This window comes from Oreochromis niloticus, linkage group LG3 (genome assembly GCF_001858045.2).
Source record: "Oreochromis niloticus isolate F11D_XX linkage group LG3, O_niloticus_UMD_NMBU, whole genome shotgun sequence".
NCBI lineage: Eukaryota > Metazoa > Chordata > Actinopteri > Cichliformes > Cichlidae > Oreochromis > Oreochromis niloticus.
The window spans coordinates 44004862-44028392 of record NC_031967.2 but is presented as its reverse complement, the minus strand read 5'-3'; the positions used below and the strand labels follow the sequence as shown (position 1 = coordinate 44028392).

The following is a 23531-nucleotide window of genomic DNA, read 5'->3' as shown; positions in this document are numbered from 1 at the left end:
TCAGAACTGTGACATATTTCCAGGAATGGAAGCCAGACCCTCGCTTAGACATCAACACTGGGCCTGAAACCCAACAGTCCCTGAAATCAGAGGTTACTCATCACATGATGTACAAACCCTGTTTTATTTTAGATTCAGGATCAATACGGACTTAAGTTCATATGAATATAAGTTCAAAACAAAGTTCAACATGGACTGAAGAGAACATATTTTATGTCTTCCTTTAGTCATAAAATATGACTAGAATAAAATATCTTTGGTCGTCCCTCCCTGAGCCTGCTTCTACCACAGGTTTTCTTCTTCCTGTCACCAAGTGTGTCCTGTTAAATCCAGAATTGAATTCAAAATCCTGCTCCTCACATACAAGGTCTTAAATAATCAGGCCCCATCTTATCTTAATGACCTTGTAGTACCATATCACCCTATTAGAGCACTTCGCTCTCACACTGCAGGCCTACTTGCTGTTCCTAGAGTATTTAGAAGTAGAATGGGAGGCAGAGCCTTCAGTTTTCAGGCCCCTCTTCTGTGGAACCAGCTTCCAGTTTGGATTCGGGAGACAGACACTATCTCTACTTTCAAGATTAGGCTTAAAACTTTCCTTTTTGCTAAAGCATATAGTTAGGGCTGGACCAGGTGACCCTGAATCCTCCCTTAGTCATGCTGCAATAGACGTAGGCTGCCGGGGATTCCCATGATGCATTGAGTTTTTCCTTTCCAGTCACCTTTCTCACTCACTATGTGTTAACAGACCTCTCTGCATCGAATCATATCTGTTATTAATCTCTGTCTCTCTTCCACAGCATGTCTTTCATCCTGTCTTCCTTCTCTCACCCCAACCGGTCGCAGCAGATGGCCACCACTCCCTGAGCCTGGTTCTGCCGGAGGTGTCTTCCTGTTAAAAGGGAGTTTTTCCTTCCCACTGTCGCCAAAGTGCTTGCTCATAGGGGGTCATATGATTGTTGGGTTTTTCTCTGTATTTATTATTGTGCGATCTACTGTACAATATAAAGCGCCTTGAGGCGACTTTTGTTGTGATTTGGCGCTATATAAATAAAATTGAATTGAATTGAATTGAAAGTGCTTGCTCACAGTGGATCGCCTGGGTTTCTCTGTATTATTGTAGAGTCTTTACCTCACAATATAAAGTTCATTGAGGCAACTGCTTAAATCAATTAATAAATGAATCAAATTAAATTAGACACATATCTTTCATGCTTTGATTCTTTGACATAAAACACATTAGCAACTGTCTTTCACCACTTGTCCTCATACTTCTCTTTCATCACAGACCTCCACCCAGAGAGTGCAAAAAACCCCTGAAAGGCAGACATCAGCCTGTTATGGTGTCACTGGGACGTTGAAGGGCATCAAATTGAAAAAATAAAAAGTGTGTTGTATGGCTCTCTCCATGCCTTTTCATATTATATATTACTCAAGATGGTTTCTTGAAATAATTTTCCAAGGTTAACTTTGACTTTGGGTGCAAGAACAATAAAGGTCAAGGTTTAAATGTTTAGTCAGCCTAGCTACTCATGTCCCTGGAGGCCTAGTTTATTGTTGCAAAGTTTGAAGATGACGCATCTTGAAAACTGTGAACGGTGGACTATCAAACAGGCAGAGCTGATTAATCTCACATTTATAATGATAATAAAAAACAAGCAAACATAAAAGAGTCTCTGTAACTTTATCTTTAACTTGCAGCTGTGTTGGCTGATTGTACTTAAATGCACCGTGCTGTCTTGACCATGCCATCAGTGAGTGTGTTTTACCATCTCTGATCTGATTTGGTGTAAAATGTGCGGCCGTAATGTTTCTCCTCCCGTTTTAGGCTTACAGGGAGCTGACACTTACAAATGTCTAATAAAGGCTTATGGCATCTCCTTCTCCCATCAAGTAGAGCATCAATCTCAGTGCTGATGAGAAATAGGAACAAGCAACAAGGTGTGCCAACCCCGCAGTCTGATGCTCAGCTTGGTCCATTAGTTAATCAGCCTCCTCACGATGCACCACTGCCTGCTCCTGGTGCATTGCTACCACCTCTGCTACCATTTAAGCCAATGCGTCCACTGACTGCGCCAGGCAGTCATGCTGAGCCCAGTTGTCAACAACACTGTATCGGGAAATGACCAGATGCTTGGCAGCGTTGTAACAGTGTCTTTTATTTGTTGGATCCTTTCTTCTTTGAGTGCCTATATTGGCAGCTTTTCAGCACCCCCTCTGCAGCCCAGCGTTCATCAGTTGCAGCTGCCGGCACTACTCCTCTCTTCTCCAAACCCCAGCAGGTACTGAAATAGGGAAAGCATGGTTAGAGTAATGGCTATGAACTCTTGGATAGGGACCTAATAAACTCAACAAACTATAAAACTTGACCAAACACCGATACATTCACCTTCATTCTTAGTAGTGCCCTGACCACCTTATTTTAACAAATGCATTTATATTATCAAACATGACACTGTTTTGGTAGTTTTCTTTTCTTTTGCTCTAAACACTGCTGGAACAATGTCCTTTAGATTGAGAATATCAGCACAAGCATCTGTCACGGTTGAGAACTGAGTGGACTCAGGTGCAGAGCTCAGAATAAAGGCAGTGTGTTTATTTACAGTGAAGCAAGGTTGACAACAGTTAGAATGTGCAATAATGATTGTAGGTGCATCCTTCTTCCCGTGCTCAGACCGTACGTGGTAGTGAGTGCCCGTCTCTCCTCCGAGTGCTTCCTTGTGCTAGTGAATCCTCCGTCCCAGTTCGTAGTTGCACACAAACAACAGCAGCGATTAATATGTTGAGCAGTCAACACTGAGAGAACTCAAGCGGCTCATAACACTACCAGATTTAGTGTAATACTCCAGCGCTGTCTGTTGCTCAGCTGCACCCTTAAATAGCCCTGCCCAAGATGGTGGATGATAGGCAGCAGCTGGTGAAGAATTGATTGCAGGTGAGGCAGCTCAGGGCGACAGCACTTCCCGGTCGGAGGTCCCTTGTTGCTAGGTGACCTCCGTAAACACCGCAGCGGAGCTGGAGGGAAAAACAGAGAGAGGGAGGAAACACACACACGCATATACACACAGGCAGGTCGACCGGTCGGGGCACCGTCCGACCCTGACAACATTTCATACTAGCTTTTAAGTATGGTGATGATTTAGACTTGTTTTGCAGCCATAACCTCCTTATACCTAAGTTCTCTACAGCTAAATGTACAGTCATCTGTTCAATAAATTAGCCAAAATTTGGTAATGCAACAGGACATTTGACCCAAGCAGACCTGTAAATCTACACCAGAATGACTAAAAAAGAAGAGGGTTAAGATGTTACAATGGTCCAGTCAAAGTCCAAACCTCATCCTGATTGAAATGCATAGATGGGACATTGCATTTGTTCATAAAGTCTCACAAACTTTGATAAACTGAGGCAATGTAGAACAGAAGAGTTAGCCAAGTTGTTCCACAACAACATGAAAGACCAAAGAAACTTTAACTTGTAATTTTCTGTATGTTTTGTTTTATTAATCTATTGCTGCTAAAAGTCCTCCTTTAAGCTATCAAATGGGTTGTACTTAGTTTTTCACACAGTGCTTCTGGATTTGAACCTTATTTTTGTTAACTAATAACATGGCATAATCATGTTATTTTCTTTTTATATTTCATCCGATGTTCTGTTTATCTAATTTTACACCATTCTAAAGACCAGATTATTTTTATTGTCCCGATACATAAAAAAATATACAAACAAACAAAACAAATAAACAAATAAAAAACAGAGAGTTGTAGCCATTTAAATCAGCTGTGTTGTCTCAAAGACGCATGTAAAACCAGCAGGACACCGGCCCTTGAGGCCTGGAGACCCCCTGGCAGAGATAATAATATTTGGGCTGCACTTTGGAAGTCGTTGGCCTTCTGTGACTGGTTGGAGTGCTGTTTGAATGGACATCTAATCTCATGCACTTGCTAAGACTCCCTCACAACCAGAGAGGTGAAATTCCATATCGTGGTCTAAACCAATCAGAGATAGTCAGGGGTAGGACCACTCTGATTGGCTGTGGTACAGATATTCCTGTAGTCCTTCATATGTACATGAAGACTTATCTTTATTATTAAGTTAAGGATTAATGAGTAATGTTTTCTTATTCAGCATTAAAGTAATGTTTGTGATACTCAACATATCCGGTTCAGAAAACAGTGCATACACCTAAAGTGTGTACCTGAAGACATTTTACACCAGAATACAGGTGTGGAGGACCGCTTTTTACAGTTCTAAAAAAGATTAGATTTTCATAGTCTGACAGGTAGATAAGATGAATCGAGCAGGTGATTTAAGGACTTGGCAAACAAGAACAGGAATTACACACTGTGGGTATTTACACTTTGATGTACTTTGATGAAATGCAAACGCTAACAAAAACATGAGCTCCTAACTGAAGGTAATAAGAAACTACTGAAACCATTTTGAGCTCCTCTTTGGTTTACACATGATCTGTACTGATCTGATGCAGTATGCAATCAAGGTCAACCTTCCCTGTGTTCGTCATGCTCAGTGTTTATCTGATAAATAGACCAATGAATGTGCAGCAATGAACGTTAGAAACTGATCCAACCGGAGTGTCCGGCTTGCAGTGACTTGTTAATCATTGACTCATTTTGTGTTTCCTGCTTGACTCCAGCAACTCGTTTCAGTTTGGATCACTGTGTCAAAGTCTGGGTTCTTTATCTGCGGTAAGTTTTTGTGTTTATTTGGTTTCTTTTTGTTTGTTTTGTTTTTTTAGTCAGAGAATAAAAAAACAAGAACCTTATAGCAAAACACCAAAAATGTGGTGAAAAACTTTTTCTACGTGTTACTGATAAACTCTGAATAAAGTCAGACTATTATTTTTCTGTCAAACTGTGAGCACATACAAGACGAAAATGGCTGTCAGTTGTTAAAAGCTCCAAATGTAGCAACCCAGTGTGAGAAAAGTTGTATTTATGTTTATAAAGAACTGTTCTTGGAATCGTGCAGAGACCTGCACTTAAAGCAGGACTTTGTCTCTTCCAGGCTGACTTAAAAGAAGCTCTGAGCTTTCAGTTTTATTTATGTGCTTAACTTGCATGAAATTAAATTAAAAGTCATATTCTACCTGATGCTTCTTTAGAAAAATAAGTGGAACCTAATTATTTTGGACGTGAGTGTTTAGTTATGGATGAGCTGACCGATTTTCCTGAACGTTGGTCCACCATCAAACACTTCTCTTTATTGTATTTGCCTGTGACATGAATGAGGACCCGAACACACAGCTTGTGTTACACCACTCCAGGACAACTTGGTGTAAACAGCAAACCGAGTTTATTTGGGTACCCCAGAACCGTGGCTTTTACATACAGAACCCAAGCATGCGCTTCTCTTCTTCTTCTTTTTCCTTTTTTTTTCAGAACTTTTCTTTTATCCTTTTTTCTGTGCCTGCCCTCTGTTGGTGGAAAGGTGTAACAGCCAAAAACCCAACATAGCTGAATAGCCCAAATACCAACAGATTTATGCAATTTTTTATACATAGTTTAGCTTTACACTTTACCAAGTGCTACGTTTGCAAATTACCAACATCTCTATTGTTTAAAACTTTTTTACCAACACACAGCTTTCCAACTGCTACCCAGATACAACACACCTCCACAGATCATGTCTTTTATACAGGAGACATGATCAGCTGATGGAGCTCAGGTGTGTGTCACCCTTGCCCGACACTGCTCCACCCCCACCTTGCAGCTGAGCCACAAACTGCCACAGCTTAATGTATTAGTTATGTACTTAACTTACACTGCTGTAGAGCAGAATAATTTAAAAATAAAAGGTCATAGTCTAAGCTGATCTGTGTTCCTAGTGAGTGTTTGATGGGTCAACTCCAGCCTTGGCTGAGTCTTTAAGCTTTTTATTAATATATTTGCCAAATAGAGATAAAACACAGAGCTGACTGCAGCAGCAGGTTTATTAGATTTTCAGCTACATACCCAGAGACTGCTGCTGATTGGTCTGCTTTTTACAGAGTGGGTGTAGTCAACTCACATGAATTGTTTTGGTGTCTCCTTTGAAAATGACTGCTTGATATAAGGTCAGGGCAACAGCCGTCTGAAATGACTGAAGGCTAGGAGGAGGAGTTGGCCGTCCAATTGGGGTCTGGAATGTGGGGCCTGCCTGCTGCTGCGGAGTCGGGGCAGTCTGCTTCTCTCCACCCCAGAGCTTAGAGTATGCTTAGGGAGTGTGATTGTGTGTACAGTGTCTCTTTATGTCTGTCTCCAGTGCTGAGTAATTGCATATGAGAGCATGAGGGTGGGAATGGATGTTTGTATCTGTGTGTGCCTGTATGTCTGTGTCTATATGTCAGGTTGGGTATCAGACGCCACCTCTCTGGGGACATCTCAGGCCCTCCTTGGTATGGAGGCCTATCTCCCCCCACCACTCCCCCTGCCAGTGGCAGACGCCCTCAGACATCGGTGCGTTGGGGGTTCTTTGTGTCCGGGGATGGGCATCCAGGTACACACCGGCTCACTCCTGGTGGCTGCTTGTTGGGGCCTGGAGCCAGGGGCTCGCTCGGGCCCCTTCGGGGGTGGTGTGCCCTCGGCCTCTGGCCTGGGGCTCGGTCACTCTGGCACAGCTGGCTGCCAGTGGAGCTCACGGGCACGTCACTGCAACCCCCCCCCCGGCTTCTGCTCCGCGGCTGCTGAGTGACCCCTCATCTGGGGCTCTCCTCAGCTCTTTCTGGGATAGTGGCGCGGCGGCCCCTCTGTTGGTCTTCCTTGGTCTCTTGTGTTCTGAGGGTCTCTGGTTGTCTGGAACCTTGATCTCCTCCATACCTGCTTCATGCCCTGGAGGACGGAGCTGTGGCCCCCCACACCCTCTAGCAGATCATTACATGAAGGAACCTTTTAAATACATGCTCACAGGTGTACACACGGGTGCTCACACACACAAACTACACCCTTTTTGGCTCCTACCTCAAAGCACACTGTGCGCTGTCGATCCTACGTGCTGCACAATAATATTCAATATTTAGTATTTAAGTAAGTAAGTAAGTAAAATTTATTTATATAGTGCTTTTCACAGATAAAAAAATCACAGTGTGCTTTACAGCACAATATTTACTGTTATATTCACATAGACCATCGCGATGATGTTGTTTATTATATTGCTCTCTGTTTTTGCTTGTTTTTTTTTCTTTCTCAACAGGTGATCCAGCTGATTGATATGTTTTTTTTGTTTTTTTTTAAAGTTAACAAGACTTTTTGTCAGAGGCCCTGGGCAAACAGTCCCTCTTAACTATATATATATATATATATATATATATATATATATATATATATATATATGTATGTATGTATGTATGTATGTATACACACACACACACGCATATATATATATGCGTGTGTGTGTGTGTGTGTATACAGTATGTGCTAGTACATTGGTTCAGTTTCTGAGAAAATCAGGAATATAAGTCTCCTCCTACTGCGATGTTTTACCGTCATTGGTGTAAAATCGCTCAAGTCACTGCGTCATGGGAAATCATAACCATTTAGGGCTAAGTTAACCCCACCCAAAACAATGAGATCGCAGTAAAGCACGAGTGAGTCTCACAGCTCATTCTGTTCATTGAGAACGAAGCAGGTAGGGACCGATCGGACTGCAGTTTTCCAGAAAACGGAAAAATTAATCATCTTTAATGTCTCTGAACAAATTCTACTTTAAGGACTCTTTCTCACTCTGGAGTTTCTCCTGTGCTCGGCTTTGACTTCTGTACAGTGTAAGCGGGTGTTTCCAGCTGCATGTTCGTGTAGATTACACTGAATTTTAATCACATGTGAAAAAGCTTGTCTTATTTCACTCTGGAGTTTAATCCTGTGCTCGGGTTTCGTCTTAATCACACCTGTTCAAGGTAAAGCAATGTTTTACTTTCAGCTACTCTCGGCTAAAACCTAAAACTTAACTTTTAGTTACATTTTTGGAATTTTGATCAAGCCAAATTCACATTTAGAACTTTGTCTTTTATATGAGCCACTGATGACAGCCGCTGTTCCAGATTAACTGGCGTCGCAGATTATCATGCATTGTTTGAACAGATGTGTGGTCAACTTGCTTTTCAGGAGCGGCGACCGACAAACCAGCAAATAAACACCAAATATTTCATCTGTGACATTTGTGAGGTTACGTCAAACAAATTCCGTCAGTTTTGTTGCTGTTGAACAACAAAATGTTTAAAAATGTCGGGAGTTTACCTGGTGATATTCTCATGCAGGAGGCGATCGCGAAAACGGCAAACAATTAACACTACACCGTTGCTGTTCACAGCAAGAGTAAAGGATCGGGAGAATCTTGTCTTCCTTATTGTTCCTCTTGTACGTGTTATTACTTCGATTTCAGCGTTTTTGCTTCACAACTAAAGTGTGCAGTAGTGATGTGCGGATCGATCCTTAAATATCGATTCCTCCGATACCAATCATTTATGTTCTAGAATCGATTCTCACATTAAAATATTGACATTTTAGTAATTTAGGGTAAATTTGTAGTTTATCATTAACAGGAACACAGTGGAAAGAAACTATAAGATTCGGATTGTCTGCATTCAAAGGAACTACTTCCTCTTCTGCCTTTCATAGTCATGTGCAAAATACGCTGTATAAATGTCTAGCAGCCCCTTGGCGTGCGCACTAGTGATGGGATTTCCGGCTCTTTTTAGAGACCCGGCTCTTTCGGCTCGGATCACTAAAAAGAGCCGGCTCTTCAGGTTGTTTTGTTGCTTTAATTAATTTATTATTAACAATAATATAAAATTATGCACAAAAGGAATTATTAATGTAAAAAAAAGTGGTTTTATTTATATATAAGATAAGATAAGATAACCTTTATTAGTCCCACATGTGGGAAATTTGTTTTGTCACAGCAGGAAGTGGACAGTGCAAAAGTTATGAAGCAAAAATTAGAATAAAATAAAAGAATAAATACAGTACACAACTGTACAGAATAGAATAAAATAAAATACTATATACAATAGAATAAAATAGAATAAAATATACAATAAGATAAAAATAGAATACAAATGCTATATACAACTGAGTAAAAATACAACGATGCCAGAAAAGATTATTGCACATTAGTGTTATTGCACATGTGTGGATGTGTGTGTTTGATCAGTTAAAGTCTTTGTTGTGGAGTCTGACAGCAGTGGGGAGGAAAGACCTGCGAAATCTCTCCGTCCCACACCGTGGGTGCCGCAGCCACTGAAGGAGCTGCTCAGTGCTGTCACAGTCTCATGCATGGGGTGGGAGATGTTGTCCAACAGGGATGACAGCTTAGCCACCATTCTCCTGTCACTCACCACCTCCACTGGGTCCAGAGGGCATCCTAGAACAGAGCTGGCCCTTCTGATCAGCCTGTTCAGTCTCTTCCTGTCCCCAGCAGAGATGTTGCCGCCCCAGCAGACCACACCGTAAAAGATGGCTGAGGCCACCACAGAGTCATAGAAGGTCTTCAGGAGTGGGCCCTCTACTCCGAACGACCTGAGTCTCCGCAGCAGGTACAGTCTGCTCTGCCCTTTCCTGTAGAGGGCATCTGAGTTATGAGTCCAGTCCAGTTTGCTGTTCAGATGAACACCAAGGTACCTGTAGCTGTCCACAGCCTCGATGTCCATACCTTGGATGTTCAGTGGTTGCAGTGGAGGATGTTTGTGCCTGCGGAAGTCTACCACCAGCTCCTTGGTTTTACTGGCATTGATCTGGAGGTAGTTCAGCTGGCACCAGTCCACAAAGTCCTGAGTCAGTCCTCTGTACTCCTTGTCGTCCCCATCAGTGATGAGGCCGACTATTGCAGAGTCATCAGAGAACTTCTGCAGGAAGCACTGGGTGGAGTTGTGGGAGAAGTCTGCAGTGTAGATGGTGAAGAGGAACGGAGCCAGAACCGTTCCCTGTGGGGCCCCCGTACTGCAGACGACCCTGTCTGACACACAGCCCTGAGTCCTCACATACTGTGGTCGGTCGGTGAGGTAGTCCAAGATCCAGGTAGTGAGGTGATGGTCCACTCCAGAGTTCTCCAGCTTGTCCTTCAGAACCGAGGGAAGAATAGTGTTGAAGGCACTGGAGAAATCAAAGAACATGATTCTCACAGTGCTCCCAGCGGTCTCCAGGTGAGCGAGGGAACGATGTAGGAGGTGAATGACGGCATCATCCGCTCCAATGCCAGGCTGGTAGGCAAACTGAAGTGGGTCCAGTGATGAGCTCACAAGGCGCCGAAGCTGAGCCAGGACCAGCCGCTCCAGGGTCTTCATCAGGTGGGATGTCAGAGCCACCGGCCTGTAGCTGTTGAGGTCCTTGGGGCGTGAAGTCTTTGGCACTGGTACAACACAGGAGGTTTTCCAGAGCTGTGGGACTCTTCCCAGCCTCAGGCTCAGGTTGAAGAGGTGCTCCATCACCCCACACAGTTGGTCCGCGCAGGACCCGACGACCCTCGAGCTGATGCCATCTGGACCCGCTGCCTTCTTGGCTTTAATCCTCCTCAGTTCCCTCCTAACCTGGGTGGTTGAGAGAGACAGGCTGGAGCCTTGTGCTAAGTGTGTATTGGATGCTGTTGTTGGGGGTGGGGAGGAGCGAGCAGGGTGAATAGAGGAGGTGTGAAGTGTCTGAGGTGGAACAGCAGCAGTGGGGGTGGGTGAGTCTGCAGCTGATGTTGGAGACTGCCTCATGGCTGAATCAAATCTGTTGAAGAAATGATTCAGTTCATTTGCCCACCTCACATCCCTCCCAGGCAGAGAGTTCTGATGTTTGTGGCCTGAGATGGTTCTGAGGCCTCTCCAGACTTCACCAACGTTGTTTTGCTGAAGCTGGTTCTGCATCTTTTGCCTGTAGCTATCCTTCCCATTCCTTATCAGTCCCCTCAACTCTCTCTGCACCCTTTTCAACTCCTCTTTGTCTTTGGATTTGAAGGCCCTCCTCTTCTGCTTGAGGACAGCTTTAATTTCTGGAGTAATCCAAGGTTTGTTGTTGGAGAAACACCGTACAGTCCTGGTAGGTACGGTGTTATCCACACAGAAATTAATATAGTCAGTAATGCATGTGGTAAGGCTGTCGATGTCCTCTCCGTGGTCGTCACAGATCACCTCCCACACAGTGGACTCAAAACAATCCTTAAGAGTTTATATGTTTATATATAAATATATGTGGTGGCCCCTAGAGACAAAACACGTAAGAAACAACTCCAAAAAGCACGTACAAATTCCAAAGCACGTACAAACTGCAAAACACATTCCTAGCGTTAACTGAACTTCCAAAACAGCTACCTAGATCACTTAAATTACACAATTGAAAGCATATGTGTATTGTTTGTGTATTTATACACAAGCACTCATATATATTCAAATAATTTACAAAAAATGTTCATTTACCTGTTACTACCACACACCAAATCCGGTCATTGGTACTTGCTGGCTTGTGTAGCCACTAGGTAACAAAAGCTCAACACTGCGCCTAGCATTCTGGAGCACTTCTGTTGTGTTTTGTACGTGTTTTGAAGTTTGCACGTGCTTCTCTAGGGGCCACCGTAAATATACTTTTATTTATTCACTCCACATAAAATGTAATAAATAAAACATATAATACAAAAACCAACTAGTCACAGTTCAACTTTTAACCATTTAAATTTTCAGCTTTTTCCTTTTAAACAAATTTAAAATGAAACAACACAAAACACTACAAACCACAACACAATTAAATATAAATTAAAATATGAAAACAAAAACAACATCCTTTATCATCTGCAACTGAAAATAGTTGTGGATGATTACTATAGTTTTCTAATGTGACATTGTTGTCCCTGGCTCTCTTTCTCTGTCTCTCCCTCCCGCTCTGTACCTGTGCTACTGCGAGTGTAACTACCGCCCCTCCCCCCTCTGCCCAGCACAAAGCACAAGGCTCGCGCGCGGAGTGAAGCAGAAAAAAAGAGCAAGAGAGGGTGAGAGAAAGAGGGGGAAAAAAAAAAAAAAACACGGCTCGCGTCGTTCACGTCAAAGATGGAGCCTCTAAGAGCTATTTCGTTCGCGACCGACACATCACTAGTGCGCACTCACAACAATGGCTGAGCGTAATTGTGCGGACGTGTTTTACCTCCACAAACAGCTGAGACGTGGTTTGCGATACATGTGGCAAAAAAGTGAGGTGTTGTGGCCGTACTTGCCAACCTTGAGGCCTCAGAATTAGAATTAGAGAAATAAGAGTAATATTAAAACTAAGTAGCTTCTGCCATTGTTGGAAACTGGAATTGGCTGGGCCGCGCTATGAAGTCTGCGATATGGTTTTTCAATTTTGTTGTCCGGGTGGAAAATTTGGGAGAATGGTGGCTCCGGGAAATTTTCCGGAGGGGGGTGTGTGACTGAAATTCGGGATTCTCCCGGAAAAATCAGGAGGGTTGGCATGGTTGTGGCAACATCACTCACCTTGTCAAACACCTCAGAGTAAATCATATCACAGAATATGACGAGTGTATGTTGAGACGAACTGAAGAGGAGGACAGGGACAGGTGCTGCTAGGGCGAGACAGACGTCTCTCACGGATCCCTTTAGTGCTGCAGGCAGGCAACGTGTTCAAATAGCGCACAACTTCAGTTTGTTTATTTCTATATGATGAACTCTGCATTATTAAGTGATTAGAACAAGTAATCTGATGTCCTGTAATAATTATGACGCTATAATTTGAGATACAATAAATAAAATAAGTTTTTGTACAAAGTATCGGTATCGGATGTCATGGTCGCTGCCCCGAGCCGTGACAGTACGACGCGACCACAAGATGGACCCAGCAGCACTTAACCCGTCTAAAGAGCTACGGGAGAACCTCATCGATGCCACACAAGAACTCATCGACCTGTGGCTGGAAAACCCGGATGCCAAGTCCCAGCACGCTGTAGAGAGGCGGCTACAGCGTCTGGTGACCGGTCTCCCTTGGCTTTTGGGCTCGCTATACCCGTGGGAGCAGGAATTTCTCCTTTTGGATTTAGGACTTCATCCCCCGCCTGCATTTCCTTCCGAGCAGCCAGATGCGGTGAGTGAGCGGGATGCTTTGGCTCCCCCAGATTCCGGGACTTTATTTTCTGGGGCTATTCAGAGCGGGATTAAAGACAACATGTGTAGATTACCTACCTTTGTGGTAACGGACCCTTCCCAAGTGGGTGTCTATAAACCTTCTGTTAAACCTAAAGACTGTGTCTCTGCCTCTCCATCCGAGCCCGGACTTTATTGCCACTCTCCAGCTCAGTTTTGTGTTCAGCCATTAGCTCCCCAGTCTGTAGCACGGCCATTAGCCTCCCTAGGAGCACAATTACCTGTTCTGCCAGCCACTCAGCTAACATCACCACTAGCATCACTACAACCCACATTTCAGTCCGTGGTTCAGTCACAATTTTCACTCGCCCCTCTACACGAAGCTATGCCCATACACCCCTTAACGGACTGTTTTTCCACCACTGTTTCTGAGCAGGGAGACAAACTGTGTCACAATGGACCTGTTCCTCTCACGCTGACAACATTAGAGACTGTTACTCGCTCCAGGGCTTCCCCAGAGGCTGGGTTACAACCCTCGGCTAACTCTGGACCCCTGGAGGCCAAGTTGTCAGCTAGGGACTGCACCCGGCGGTCACTGCCTGAGCAGGGTCAGTGCTCTGCGCAGCTGCAGCCCTCTTTATGTGTGCCAGAGGCCCACGAGCCTGCTGGTTTTGTTTCGTGTGTGCCAGAGGCCCACGTGCCTACTGGTTTTGTTTCGTGTGTGCCAGAGGCCCACGAGCCTACTGGTTTTGTTTCGTGTGTGCCAGAGGCCCACGAGCCTACTGGTTTTGTTTCACGTGTGCCAGAGGCCCACGAGCCTGCTGGTTTTGTTTTGTGTGTGCCAGGGGCTTCCATGCCTGCTGGTTTTGAGCCTGTTTTCGCTGGGGGACCGAGGAGCCCGTCCAGCCTTCACTGTCATCAGCAGCTTCACCTGAGGGTCTCAGGGACCGCTTCAGCCTGCTGCTTTCGCTGGGGGACCGAGGAGCCCATCCAGCTACCACCACCGCCTGCAGCAGCTGCTCCATCTTCAGCTGCACCACCTGCAGCAGCAGCTCCATCACCACCTCCGGCTTCCACGCCGCCGCCTGCAGCGCCTCCGTCTCCGGCTTCCACGCCTTCGTCTCCGGCTTCCACGCCGCCGCCTGCAGCGCCTCAGTCTTCGGCTTCCACGCCGCCACCGCCTGCAGCGCCTCCATCTCCGGCTTTCACTCCGCCGCCTGCAGCGCCTTCGTCTGCAGCGCATTCACCTACGGCTTCCACGCCTCCGCCTGCAGCAGCTGCTCCATCACCGGCTGCACCAGCAGCTGCAGCAGCTCCATCTTCAGTTGCACCACCTGCAGCAGCAGCTCCATCACCACCTCCGGCTTCCACGCCGCCGCCTGCAGCGCCTCCGTCTCCGGCTTCCACGCCTTCGTCTCCGGCTTCCACGCCGCCGCCTGCAGCGCCTCCGTCTTCGGCTTCCACGCCGCCACCGCCTGCAGCGCCTCCATCTCCGGCTTTCACTCCGCCGCCTGCAGCGCCTTCGTCTGCAGCGCATTCACCTACGGCTTCCACGCCTCCGCCTGCAGCGCCATCGTCTCAGGCATCCTCACTAGCTGCAGCCTCTTCGTCTTCACCAGCAGCTGCAGCGGCTCCGTCACCGCCTGCACCAGCGGCTGCAGCAGCTCCATCACCGCCTGCACCAGCATCCGCGGCTCCTACGCCGTCGCCTTCATCTTCGCCAGCTGCAGCCTCTTCATCTTCGCCAGCTGCAGCCTCTTCATCTTCGCCAGCTGCAGCCTCTTCATCTTCGCCAGCTGCAGCCTCTTCATCTTCGCCTGCTGCAGCCTCTTCATCTTCGCCTGCTGCAGCCTCTTCATCTTCGCCTGCTGCAGCCTCTTCATCTTCGCCTGCTGCAGCCTCTTCATCTTCGCCTGCTGCAGCCTCTTCATCTTCGCCTGCTGCAGCCTCTTCATCTTCGCCTGCTGCAGCCTCTTCATCTTCGCCTGCTGCAGCCTCTTCATCTTCGCCTGCTGCAGCCTCTTCATCTTCGCCTGCTGCAGCCTCATCATCCTTGCCGGCTGCAGCCTCATCATCCTTGCCGGCTGCAGTTTTTGCTTCTGCCTCCGTGCCTTCGCCTGGGCCAGCTTCAGAGCCTTCAGCCTCACCTTCGTCCTCGTCTGGTCCGGCCTTCGTGTCTGCATCCTCGTCTGGCCCGGCCTTCGTGTCTGCATCCTCGCCTGGCCCAGCCTCCTCATCGCCTTCATTCTCGCCTGGCCCAGCCTCCTCATCGCCTTCATTCTCGCCTGGCCCAGCCTCCTCATCGCCTTCATTCTCGCCTGGCCCAGCCTCCTCATCGCCTTCATTCATTGTGGCGATCGTGGCTCAAGAGTTGGGAGTTCGCCTTGTAATCGGAAGGTTGCCGGTTCGAGCCCCGGCTTGGACAGTCTCGGTCGTTGTGTCCTTGGGCAAGACACTTCACCCGTTGCCTACTGGTGGTGGTCAGAGGGCCCGGTGGCGCCAGTGTCCGGCGGCCTCGCCTCTGTCAGTGCGCCCCAGGGTGGCTGTGGCTACAATGTAGCTTGCCATCACCAGTGTGTGAATGTGTGTGTGAATGGGTGGATGACTGGATATGTAAAGCGCTTTGGGGTCCTTAGGGACTATTAAAGTGCTATATAAATACAGGCCATTTACCATTTATTTTTATTTCATTCTCGCCTGGCCCAGCCTCCTCATCGCCTTCATTCTCGCCTGCTGCGTCAGCTGCAGCATTCTCTTCATCACCTGCTGCTTCTGCTTCAGCTTCAGCGTCACCTGGCCCGGCCCCTGCTTCAGCTTCGCCTGGCCAGGCCTCTGTATCGGCTCCAGCCTCGCCTGGTTCGGCTTCGGCAGCAGCTTCGGCCTCACCCTTCTCCTCGTCCTTGCCTGGTTCTGCTGGCACGCCGCCATCCGGTCCACGTCTGGCACCTCATCTTCACTGGCTGTTTTCTAGGCCATGGGATGGTCGTCATCGCTGATGTGGACGTCCACCTGAACAAGGTTGTCGCCGCCACCGCCTTCCACGTGGCCGGCCTCCGGACCTCTGTGGCCGCCACCGCCTTCCGCGTGGCCGGCCTCCGGACATCTGTTGCCGCCACGGCCTTCTTCCAGGCCGGCCACCTGAACTGTGTTTCAGTATCTGCTCCCCTGTATGTTTTGTGAACATTTTGGGACTCTGGGGCCTTCGTTTTGGTCCTGGTCTGGACCCTCCGTCCTGGGCCTCCCACCGCCCACCCGGGCTTGGTGGTTCTTTTGTGTTTTGGGGCTGTCGGGAGCCAGCCCTAGAGGGGGGGTACTGTCATGGTCCTGAGTCCATGACTCGGGGATTTTGTGTTTGGTGTATTTATTGTTATTATTTGTGGGCTGTTTTGGGATGGTTTGTGTTTTGGGATTTTAGATACTGGGTTTCTGGGTTTGTGCTCCCTCTGTTGGTCCCTGGTGTTAGTGTTCCCCTCTCTCGTCAGGTTAATCAGGTCCAGCTGTGTCTCCCACCTGTATGTGATTGCCCAGTGTCCCTCTGTGTATTTATAGTGTGTGTTTCCCTCAGTTCCTCGTCGCGTCGTCTGTGTTCATCACTCTGTGTCACCCTGCCTACTCTGCATTGCTCCGTCTTTCTCTCCGTGACTCCACTATGTGCTCTCCCTGCTGTCCTCCTCTCGTGTTTCAGGTTTGCCATGCTATAGTTTAGTTTTCCCAGTTTAGTTTATCCTCAGTTCTGTTTTGCCATCCCCACTTTGTGTTCTATCTGCTGTAATAAACCTCCCTGCCTCCTAAGCAAGTGCTGCACTCGAGTCCTCCTTCCTCACTTCACACGGCCGCTGCCCCGAGCCGTGACATCGGATCAGTATCGTCGATACCACCCTGAATATTACTTGGTATCGGATCGGAAAGGAAATCAGTGGTATCGCACATCACTAGCGTGCAGTTTACTTTGTGTGCACTAACATGGACTTGAATCAACCAGTGCCACCTCTGACCAAGTGCCACAGCCTACAGCCAGATCAACTTGTGACACACATCTGCATCACCTTTGAATTCGATTCATGCACAACACATTTGTACCTTTCAAGTTTGTCTGTTGCAAATAAACCTTTGAACTAAATGAAACGATATTATATATTTATTTTTGGCCTACATTAGTAAGAAATGCCAAATTATATTCACAAAGTTATAGAAATTACCACTCCTATTGTTCATGATGATTTGACAAATCATGCAGTCTCTGCCTACTAGGTGATCAGACCAGGCGTCTGGGTTGACTCAGTGTCATACTGCCTCTGTCTCAGATTTGTTTCCTGCTCTGCTACAGCACACTCGCATAATCGTGAACAAACTGAACTATAAATTACTGATGCATGCCAGAACCTTCACTGCTGTTTTGGTGGTTGTAACTCTTCTGTTCTAGAGGTAAATATCTATCCAGACATCACTGGATTCAACTGAATTTCAGCCATTAATGTATGCTTTTTCCACTAATTTGCTGTTTATCAGAGATGAATAAGTCAACTCCTCCTGCAAACACAATTGGAAAAATATTCACTGCCAGAAAACAGTGACGATGTTTCCATGTAACAGAGGATCAGTCAGTCTCTTACACACAATTACATTAGAAAATGCTGCTCACTGACGTTCTTACTGTGTTGAAATTTTCTGATTTCAGTTTAGTTTTCCTTAGTTTGTAAAGATATTTAGGTGTTTCTCAGGATTCCCCTCACTTTTGAAACTAGTAGATTTCTGTTGGTGTAGTTGTTGCTCTCAGCCACCAGCTAACATTAGTAGTTGGTCAGTATCGTAGCTGCTGAACTAAATTTTTATTCATCACGTCACCTTGTAGTTTAAATATAAACTGAGCCGCATGTCTGTGTTGAGATGTAACAGTTATATTTTTTATCTGCAGCCTGAATGTGAAGACGAGGAAGAAGATCTGGATCCCCACAGACTGTTAACAAAATGACATCATGGGTTTCATGCCTTTCTTCATGGTCCCACTGTGGACTTTAATGCTCCGCTTGGGTTCAGTTAAAGGTAAATAATGTTTCTATTACAGACTCTACTTTAAATTAATCTTTATTTAACTGATGCTAAAATCGAATGTAGGTATTGAGCCAGTTTTTGTATGCTGACATCTTTCCAATGTGACAGTGTTTTACATTTTTGATGATTTAAAAATGGAGATGGCAGAGATGGCATTTCCAATTAGAGCAGGTTTGTTAAGGCTCTGGGTAAGCAAACGCTGAATGTTGAGATGAATAATAAAAAGCAATAAAGGCTGGAGAAATTTTCTTTAAAGAAATGACAATTTTGCCTAAGAGTTCAGGCTGTGTTAAAGAACAAAGGTGGACATAAATATTTACTTTCTAGTTCATTAGTAATGTACACACTTTGTATTTATCTTATTTACTGTATTTCCATAAATGTTGGCACACATTTCAATAAATTGCTGCATCCATTTCACATTTTCCTACAAAGAAATGTAAAGCAATGAGGGGCAGCTCAATACTTCCACAGCTTTGTATTCACAAGTTGCACAGTTTATTTCTCAGACTATTTATTTATTTATTTATTTATGTTAAACAAGTAAAATAATGTTTTCCATGAGGAGTGCTTTAACATAAATCCAGCGCTGCTATTGACGTTTTATAAATATAAAATCAGAGCAGTCTTTTACATTTATATTTTAAAAGATGATATGAGATGGTAGTGTTTGGAGACATGTCATTGAGAAAAAGACTGGAGGCCGAGCTGAAGCTTGAACACAAAAAATTGGAAATTCTTGGATTAAATCATCTGTAGGTGGAACGAGGATGGCCAGAGTAAAACATGGAGTGATACTGTTGGCTGCTGTTGTTCTCGTATTAGTATCTCTGAATTGTTAATGGATATTGCTTTGTATGGAGTTATTTCTATGTGACTAATACCTTGATGAAAACTTTAAGCTTGGGTTACTTTGGCCTTAATCTGTAAAAATGAAGAAAAGACTTCAGTATAATTCATCACCTTTACAGGTGCCCCACACACTAACTTCTGTCACTGTAATACTGTGATATTTTACCAAGTCTTTAAATTTAAGAAAATTCCATTTAAAGAAAAGTAGATTTGATGGTTCTTTTGAATTGGTTTTATTTATGATCCTTGTTGTTCTTTTTTGCAGAATGTATATTGGATGGTGTGTTTATAGGTGTCTCCCCACATTTACACAATTAGTCATATACAGAAGTATAATTGAACAATATAGTAATGTTTGATTTCTGAGATCTTTAACTTTACAGAGCATTGTGACAGACTTTGAAATTTTGCCTTTAACATAAGTAAAATGTGGAATCCAGGATAGTTTATGCTTACTCAGGGAACTTTATTTCAGATACTCTAATTCAGTGTTATTTATTGTCAGTTTACTATTGGTAGAATATATGTCAGTAATGTACAATGTGGACAGAAGCATGTCAGAGGACAAAAAAAAGTTGTATAAAGTTGTGAGTGTGTCTGCTCCTCTCTGTCTCCTCAACAGGATCATTTGTAGTGGATGTGACACAGAGCTCCTATCAGGCAGAGGAGAACCACAACATCACACTGGAGTGGACGTTCACCACCAAACCAGACACATCCATCTCAGCACTGAGGATCCTCTGTAGCCTGAATAATGGCCATAAACACTTAACTCTGTATTATCTTCATGATGGTGTCGAGTTCTCAGAGGATCAGGATGAAAAGTTTTCTGGACGAGTCCAGAGTGACAAAGACGCCCTCAGAGAAGGACGAATCAGACTCCAGCTGTCCAGACTCAGGACTGAGGACTCGGGTCTGTACCTGTGTGAGGTGGACACAGGTTATGGCCGCGGCTACAACAGCTGCAGAGTCACCGTCTCTGGTAAGACAACTCATTTACACATATGTGATCACTTTGAATCGTTCTGTTATTTTTTTGGTTGTTAGCCAAAAACTTGATATGTGTATTTTTTTTTCTAGATACAGATTTTGCTATAATCTTGACAACAGACATTTTGCTGCAAACTAAACTTCCTCAGGAAAAGACTCCAACAAACGGTGAGAAAGTGCTCCAACTTTTCTATTTGGGTGTTTTTTGTGTATTTGTGGTGACCTTGTTTTTTTTCCTTTTTTTTTCTACATCAGCAGGTCGATCGAGGGTCGTTGTCGTCGTTGTCGTCACCTTATTATTAGTTCTGACTCTCGTTGGTTTTGCTGCGTATTTCTCTCACTGCATTTTTCAGAAACTAAAAGTAAGAAACAAATAAACAAACACAAACATGTTGTTGCTTCTTGTTTCGTCAGACTGACTCATTATTCTCCTTCTTTCAGCAGAAGCATCCAGATGATGATGATGAGACACAAAAACAACCACTAGCAGTCTAGCTCGGTCAAGTTATATTCAAACCAGCATCCACAGGGTGACCCTCGGACCCAGCACCACTGAGATCATCATAAGGTCACTCCTATAAAAGGATGTGAGCCTGATTTGAACTTTGACCCCAGCTGAAGACTCGAGCCTCGTCCAGTTTATTTATCGAGCTCATTTTCACACAAAGAAAGTGTCAAAAAAGAAAACCCAGAGTGGAAGATCAGAGGATGTAAACAGGAAATATTTCTTACAGAAGTCTTCAGTCAAAGTGGCTGCTGTCAGACTCTGGAGGATCTGCTTGGAAACATCAAGCAGTGAAACTGATGGATTTCCTCCTTCAATACAAAACTGTGAAGTTCAGCCTGGAGAAGAAACACTCCTCTCCCTCACTGTCAGCATGTTTAATGAATATTTATTTAATCTTTACCTTACTGGGTTAAAATCCCCCCAGATCATTACTGTGCTGGACTGACATGAATCATTCCCAAACACGGAGTCTTTTCCATTCATTTTGCAGTCACTACCGATGAAAGTGGATATTTTCAACACAGTTCATGTGGAAAGATCAAAAAAATAATTCACCTGAAAATGTTGGTGACACAGGAGACTGGAAAAGCACCAACAAGTTTTAAAGTAACACAAACAGGATTTATGGAGCTCATAAGGAGAACTCCTTTGTTTTACTGACCTCACTGTATGAAAACAGACTTTGTTACCACAGCTGATGAGCTCTGATTGTTTTTGTTTTCTTTCTAACATCTTTGAATGTCTCAGAGGAGCTGAGCTATAAGCTGATTACTTTCAACACCTTTCGTTAATAATCTGCTGCACTTTATAAACATCCCAAAGGAGGCGACTTATTCTTTAGATTTGGGGATTTTCAAAGCTACAAATAATTGAGTTTAATGTTAAACTTGTTGTTAGACTTAATGATCAGTCTGTAAAGTTTAGTCTGATTTGTGATCCTGTCTTCAGTTTAAAACTGCTGAGAATTAGGAGTGTAAAACTTCACTGTTCCAACTCTTTTATTTGTTAATTTTTTTATTAAATCTTTCGTTCATTTTTAAGTCTCAAAGTCTCAAATTTAATCATCTAATTATTAGTCCAAATCTTCCAATTACCAGAACCTCACCTGGAAACAATAGTAATCTGTGGAGGTAAGGCTTCTGACAAAGTAAGAATCCACAGGCAAATCTCTGCATAAGCACAAGTAGCAGTTCATGATGTTTAATTTTCCATCTGAGTCATTTACTCTTTTATGTACTGGAAGTTCAAATATTTGTTTTTTTGTTTGTTTGTTTTTACAGGTGGACCAGCAGAAAGCTATTTGTTGCATTTTTTTCTAGACTCGGACAGTTTAAATTACAATATTAGCATTACTTCTTTTACAGTCATTTTTAATGTTAACATTTTACTCGCATTACAGGAAGTCTGGACCTGGGAGGGCTGCTATTAGCTTTACAGCAGCACCATTACTGCTTTTCTCTGGGCTACACTACAGGTGTGCTATTTCTTAAGCTTTGCTTCATCAAATTTCCATTTTTGTGTAACTTTCTGGGCCAAATCTTAAGATGTAAGTGTCCATTTCAGTTACTAGGTAGGCTCCATGGGCAGGGATAGCGCAGTAGGTAAAGTGGTTGCCCCATGATCGTAAGGTCGGAGGTTTGAATCCACTGAATGGCTACCCTGAGGTACCTCTGACCAATGTACCATCCCTATACATTCCTCCCTGGGTGCTGCAATGGTGGCTGCCCACTGGGGGAATGGGTTAAATGCAGAGGAGTAATTTCCCTACAGGGACTAACACATACACTTTATTATGGTTAGAGTCTCTGTCTAAGGCACAAGCAACTCAGATTTCCGTGGTGACCCAGAACATTTGATTTAAACTTTGTGTCATTAGTTAGGCTTTTATGCCCATTTCACAATCTTTTAAATGAGCCATATGCATGTGGAAATCTTTTAATTAGTTTTAAATATGTAAAATTATTCATTTTAGAGCAGTCTGTGTATATTTAAACAATCCAGACTACTTAACGATGGATTTAGTCTAAAATGAAGATTTTGTTTATTTTGTTTAGAATGATTGTTTCGATTTATGATTTAAAAATTTTAAAAGGAGGCCATTCTTATAGCTGCAGATCACCAGTGGGTTTCTGCAGTTGGGTTAACCACAGTGGGTGTACTTGAGTGTTTTCACGTTTTGGATATATTAATAACTTGTCTGTTTGTTTTTTGTTTTGTTTTTTTAGAAGTGAAGTGGCTGGGTGTCTTTGATGGTGAGATCTTCTTCCATGTGCAATGGTTCTTTATGCATTCCTGCTTTGATCTACCTCAGAGTGAGTGTGGTCGTGTCCAAATTCATGGGCTGCATCCTCCTGAGGACGCATTTGTAGACCGATTACGTCACAGCGACGTGCCGAAGGCTGTCCAAATTCGTAGACTCCTCCGAATGCAGCCGACAAATGCGTCCTCCTTTTCCCCGAATTTGAAGGATGGGTCGGGTGTGTCCTTCTTGGCCCACCATATCCCAGAATTCATAGCGCGGCCCAGTCAAACTCCAGTTTCCGGCAATGACGGCCGCTACTAAGTTTTAAAATTACTTTTATTAATCTTTCTGGGTAACAAAATAAACTTTTAACATATTTTCAGGCGAGAATGTGGGTGTGTAAACTTCAAATATCTGCTCGGTTTATCAAGGTATTGCATATTTGCAAAAGTGCTTCGACGTTTTCGGAGACGTCTGTTACCCACCAGCTCGATAGCTAACCGAGAGCTCGAGGGTCACTGAAGCCGCCGAGAACGGCACAACTCCCGGCACATCATTTTCAGATCACCGTGGACTTTCGCTACTGTGGTTAAACGTAATATATAAGTCACTTAGACAACCTAAAAAGGATATTGTTTGGCTTTTTTCAGTGTTTTATTTGTTCGTGAGTAAATCGTTTGGCTGAGATTAAAGATATTAGATTAGATTAGATTAGATAAAATCAAACTTTATTAATCCCCCGGGTGGTTTTCACACAGCTGAATAAACGTCAAACAGAAAACTGATTAAACAGAAGTGTGAGATGGTCGAGAATTTACGCCAGTGTCCTGTTTTATTTTAGATAG

At 44.4% G+C, this 23531-nt stretch overlaps 1 protein-coding gene across 1 annotated transcript; it reads left to right on the top strand.

Annotated features, from left to right (window-relative positions):
• Positions 1–17980: 17980 nt before the first annotated feature.
• On the top strand, positions 17981–20431 carry LOC106097210 (uncharacterized). Its single transcript, XM_013267057.2, has 5 exons — positions 17981–18085; positions 19569–19928; positions 20027–20104; positions 20192–20298; positions 20378–20431. Exons 1-5 carry the CDS (start codon positions 18019–18021, stop codon positions 20429–20431), a joined length of 666 nt encoding a protein of 221 aa, XP_013122511.1. The 5' UTR covers positions 17981–18018.
• The last annotated feature ends 3100 nt before the right edge of the window (positions 20432–23531 follow it).

Bases quoted from the DNA above. Each gene is read 5' to 3' on its own strand.
- LOC106097210 (XM_013267057.2), top strand. From the start codon at position 18,019: ATGGGTTTCATGCCTTTCTTCATGGTCCCACTGTGGACTTTAATGCTC. The intron at 18,086-19,568 runs GTAAATAATGTT...TCTCCTCAACAG, and splicing joins CCGCTTGGGTTCAGTTAAAG to GATCATTTGTAGTGGATGTG. The intron at 20,299-20,377 runs GTAAGAAACAAA...TCCTTCTTTCAG, and splicing joins GCATTTTTCAGAAACTAAAA to CAGAAGCATCCAGATGATGA.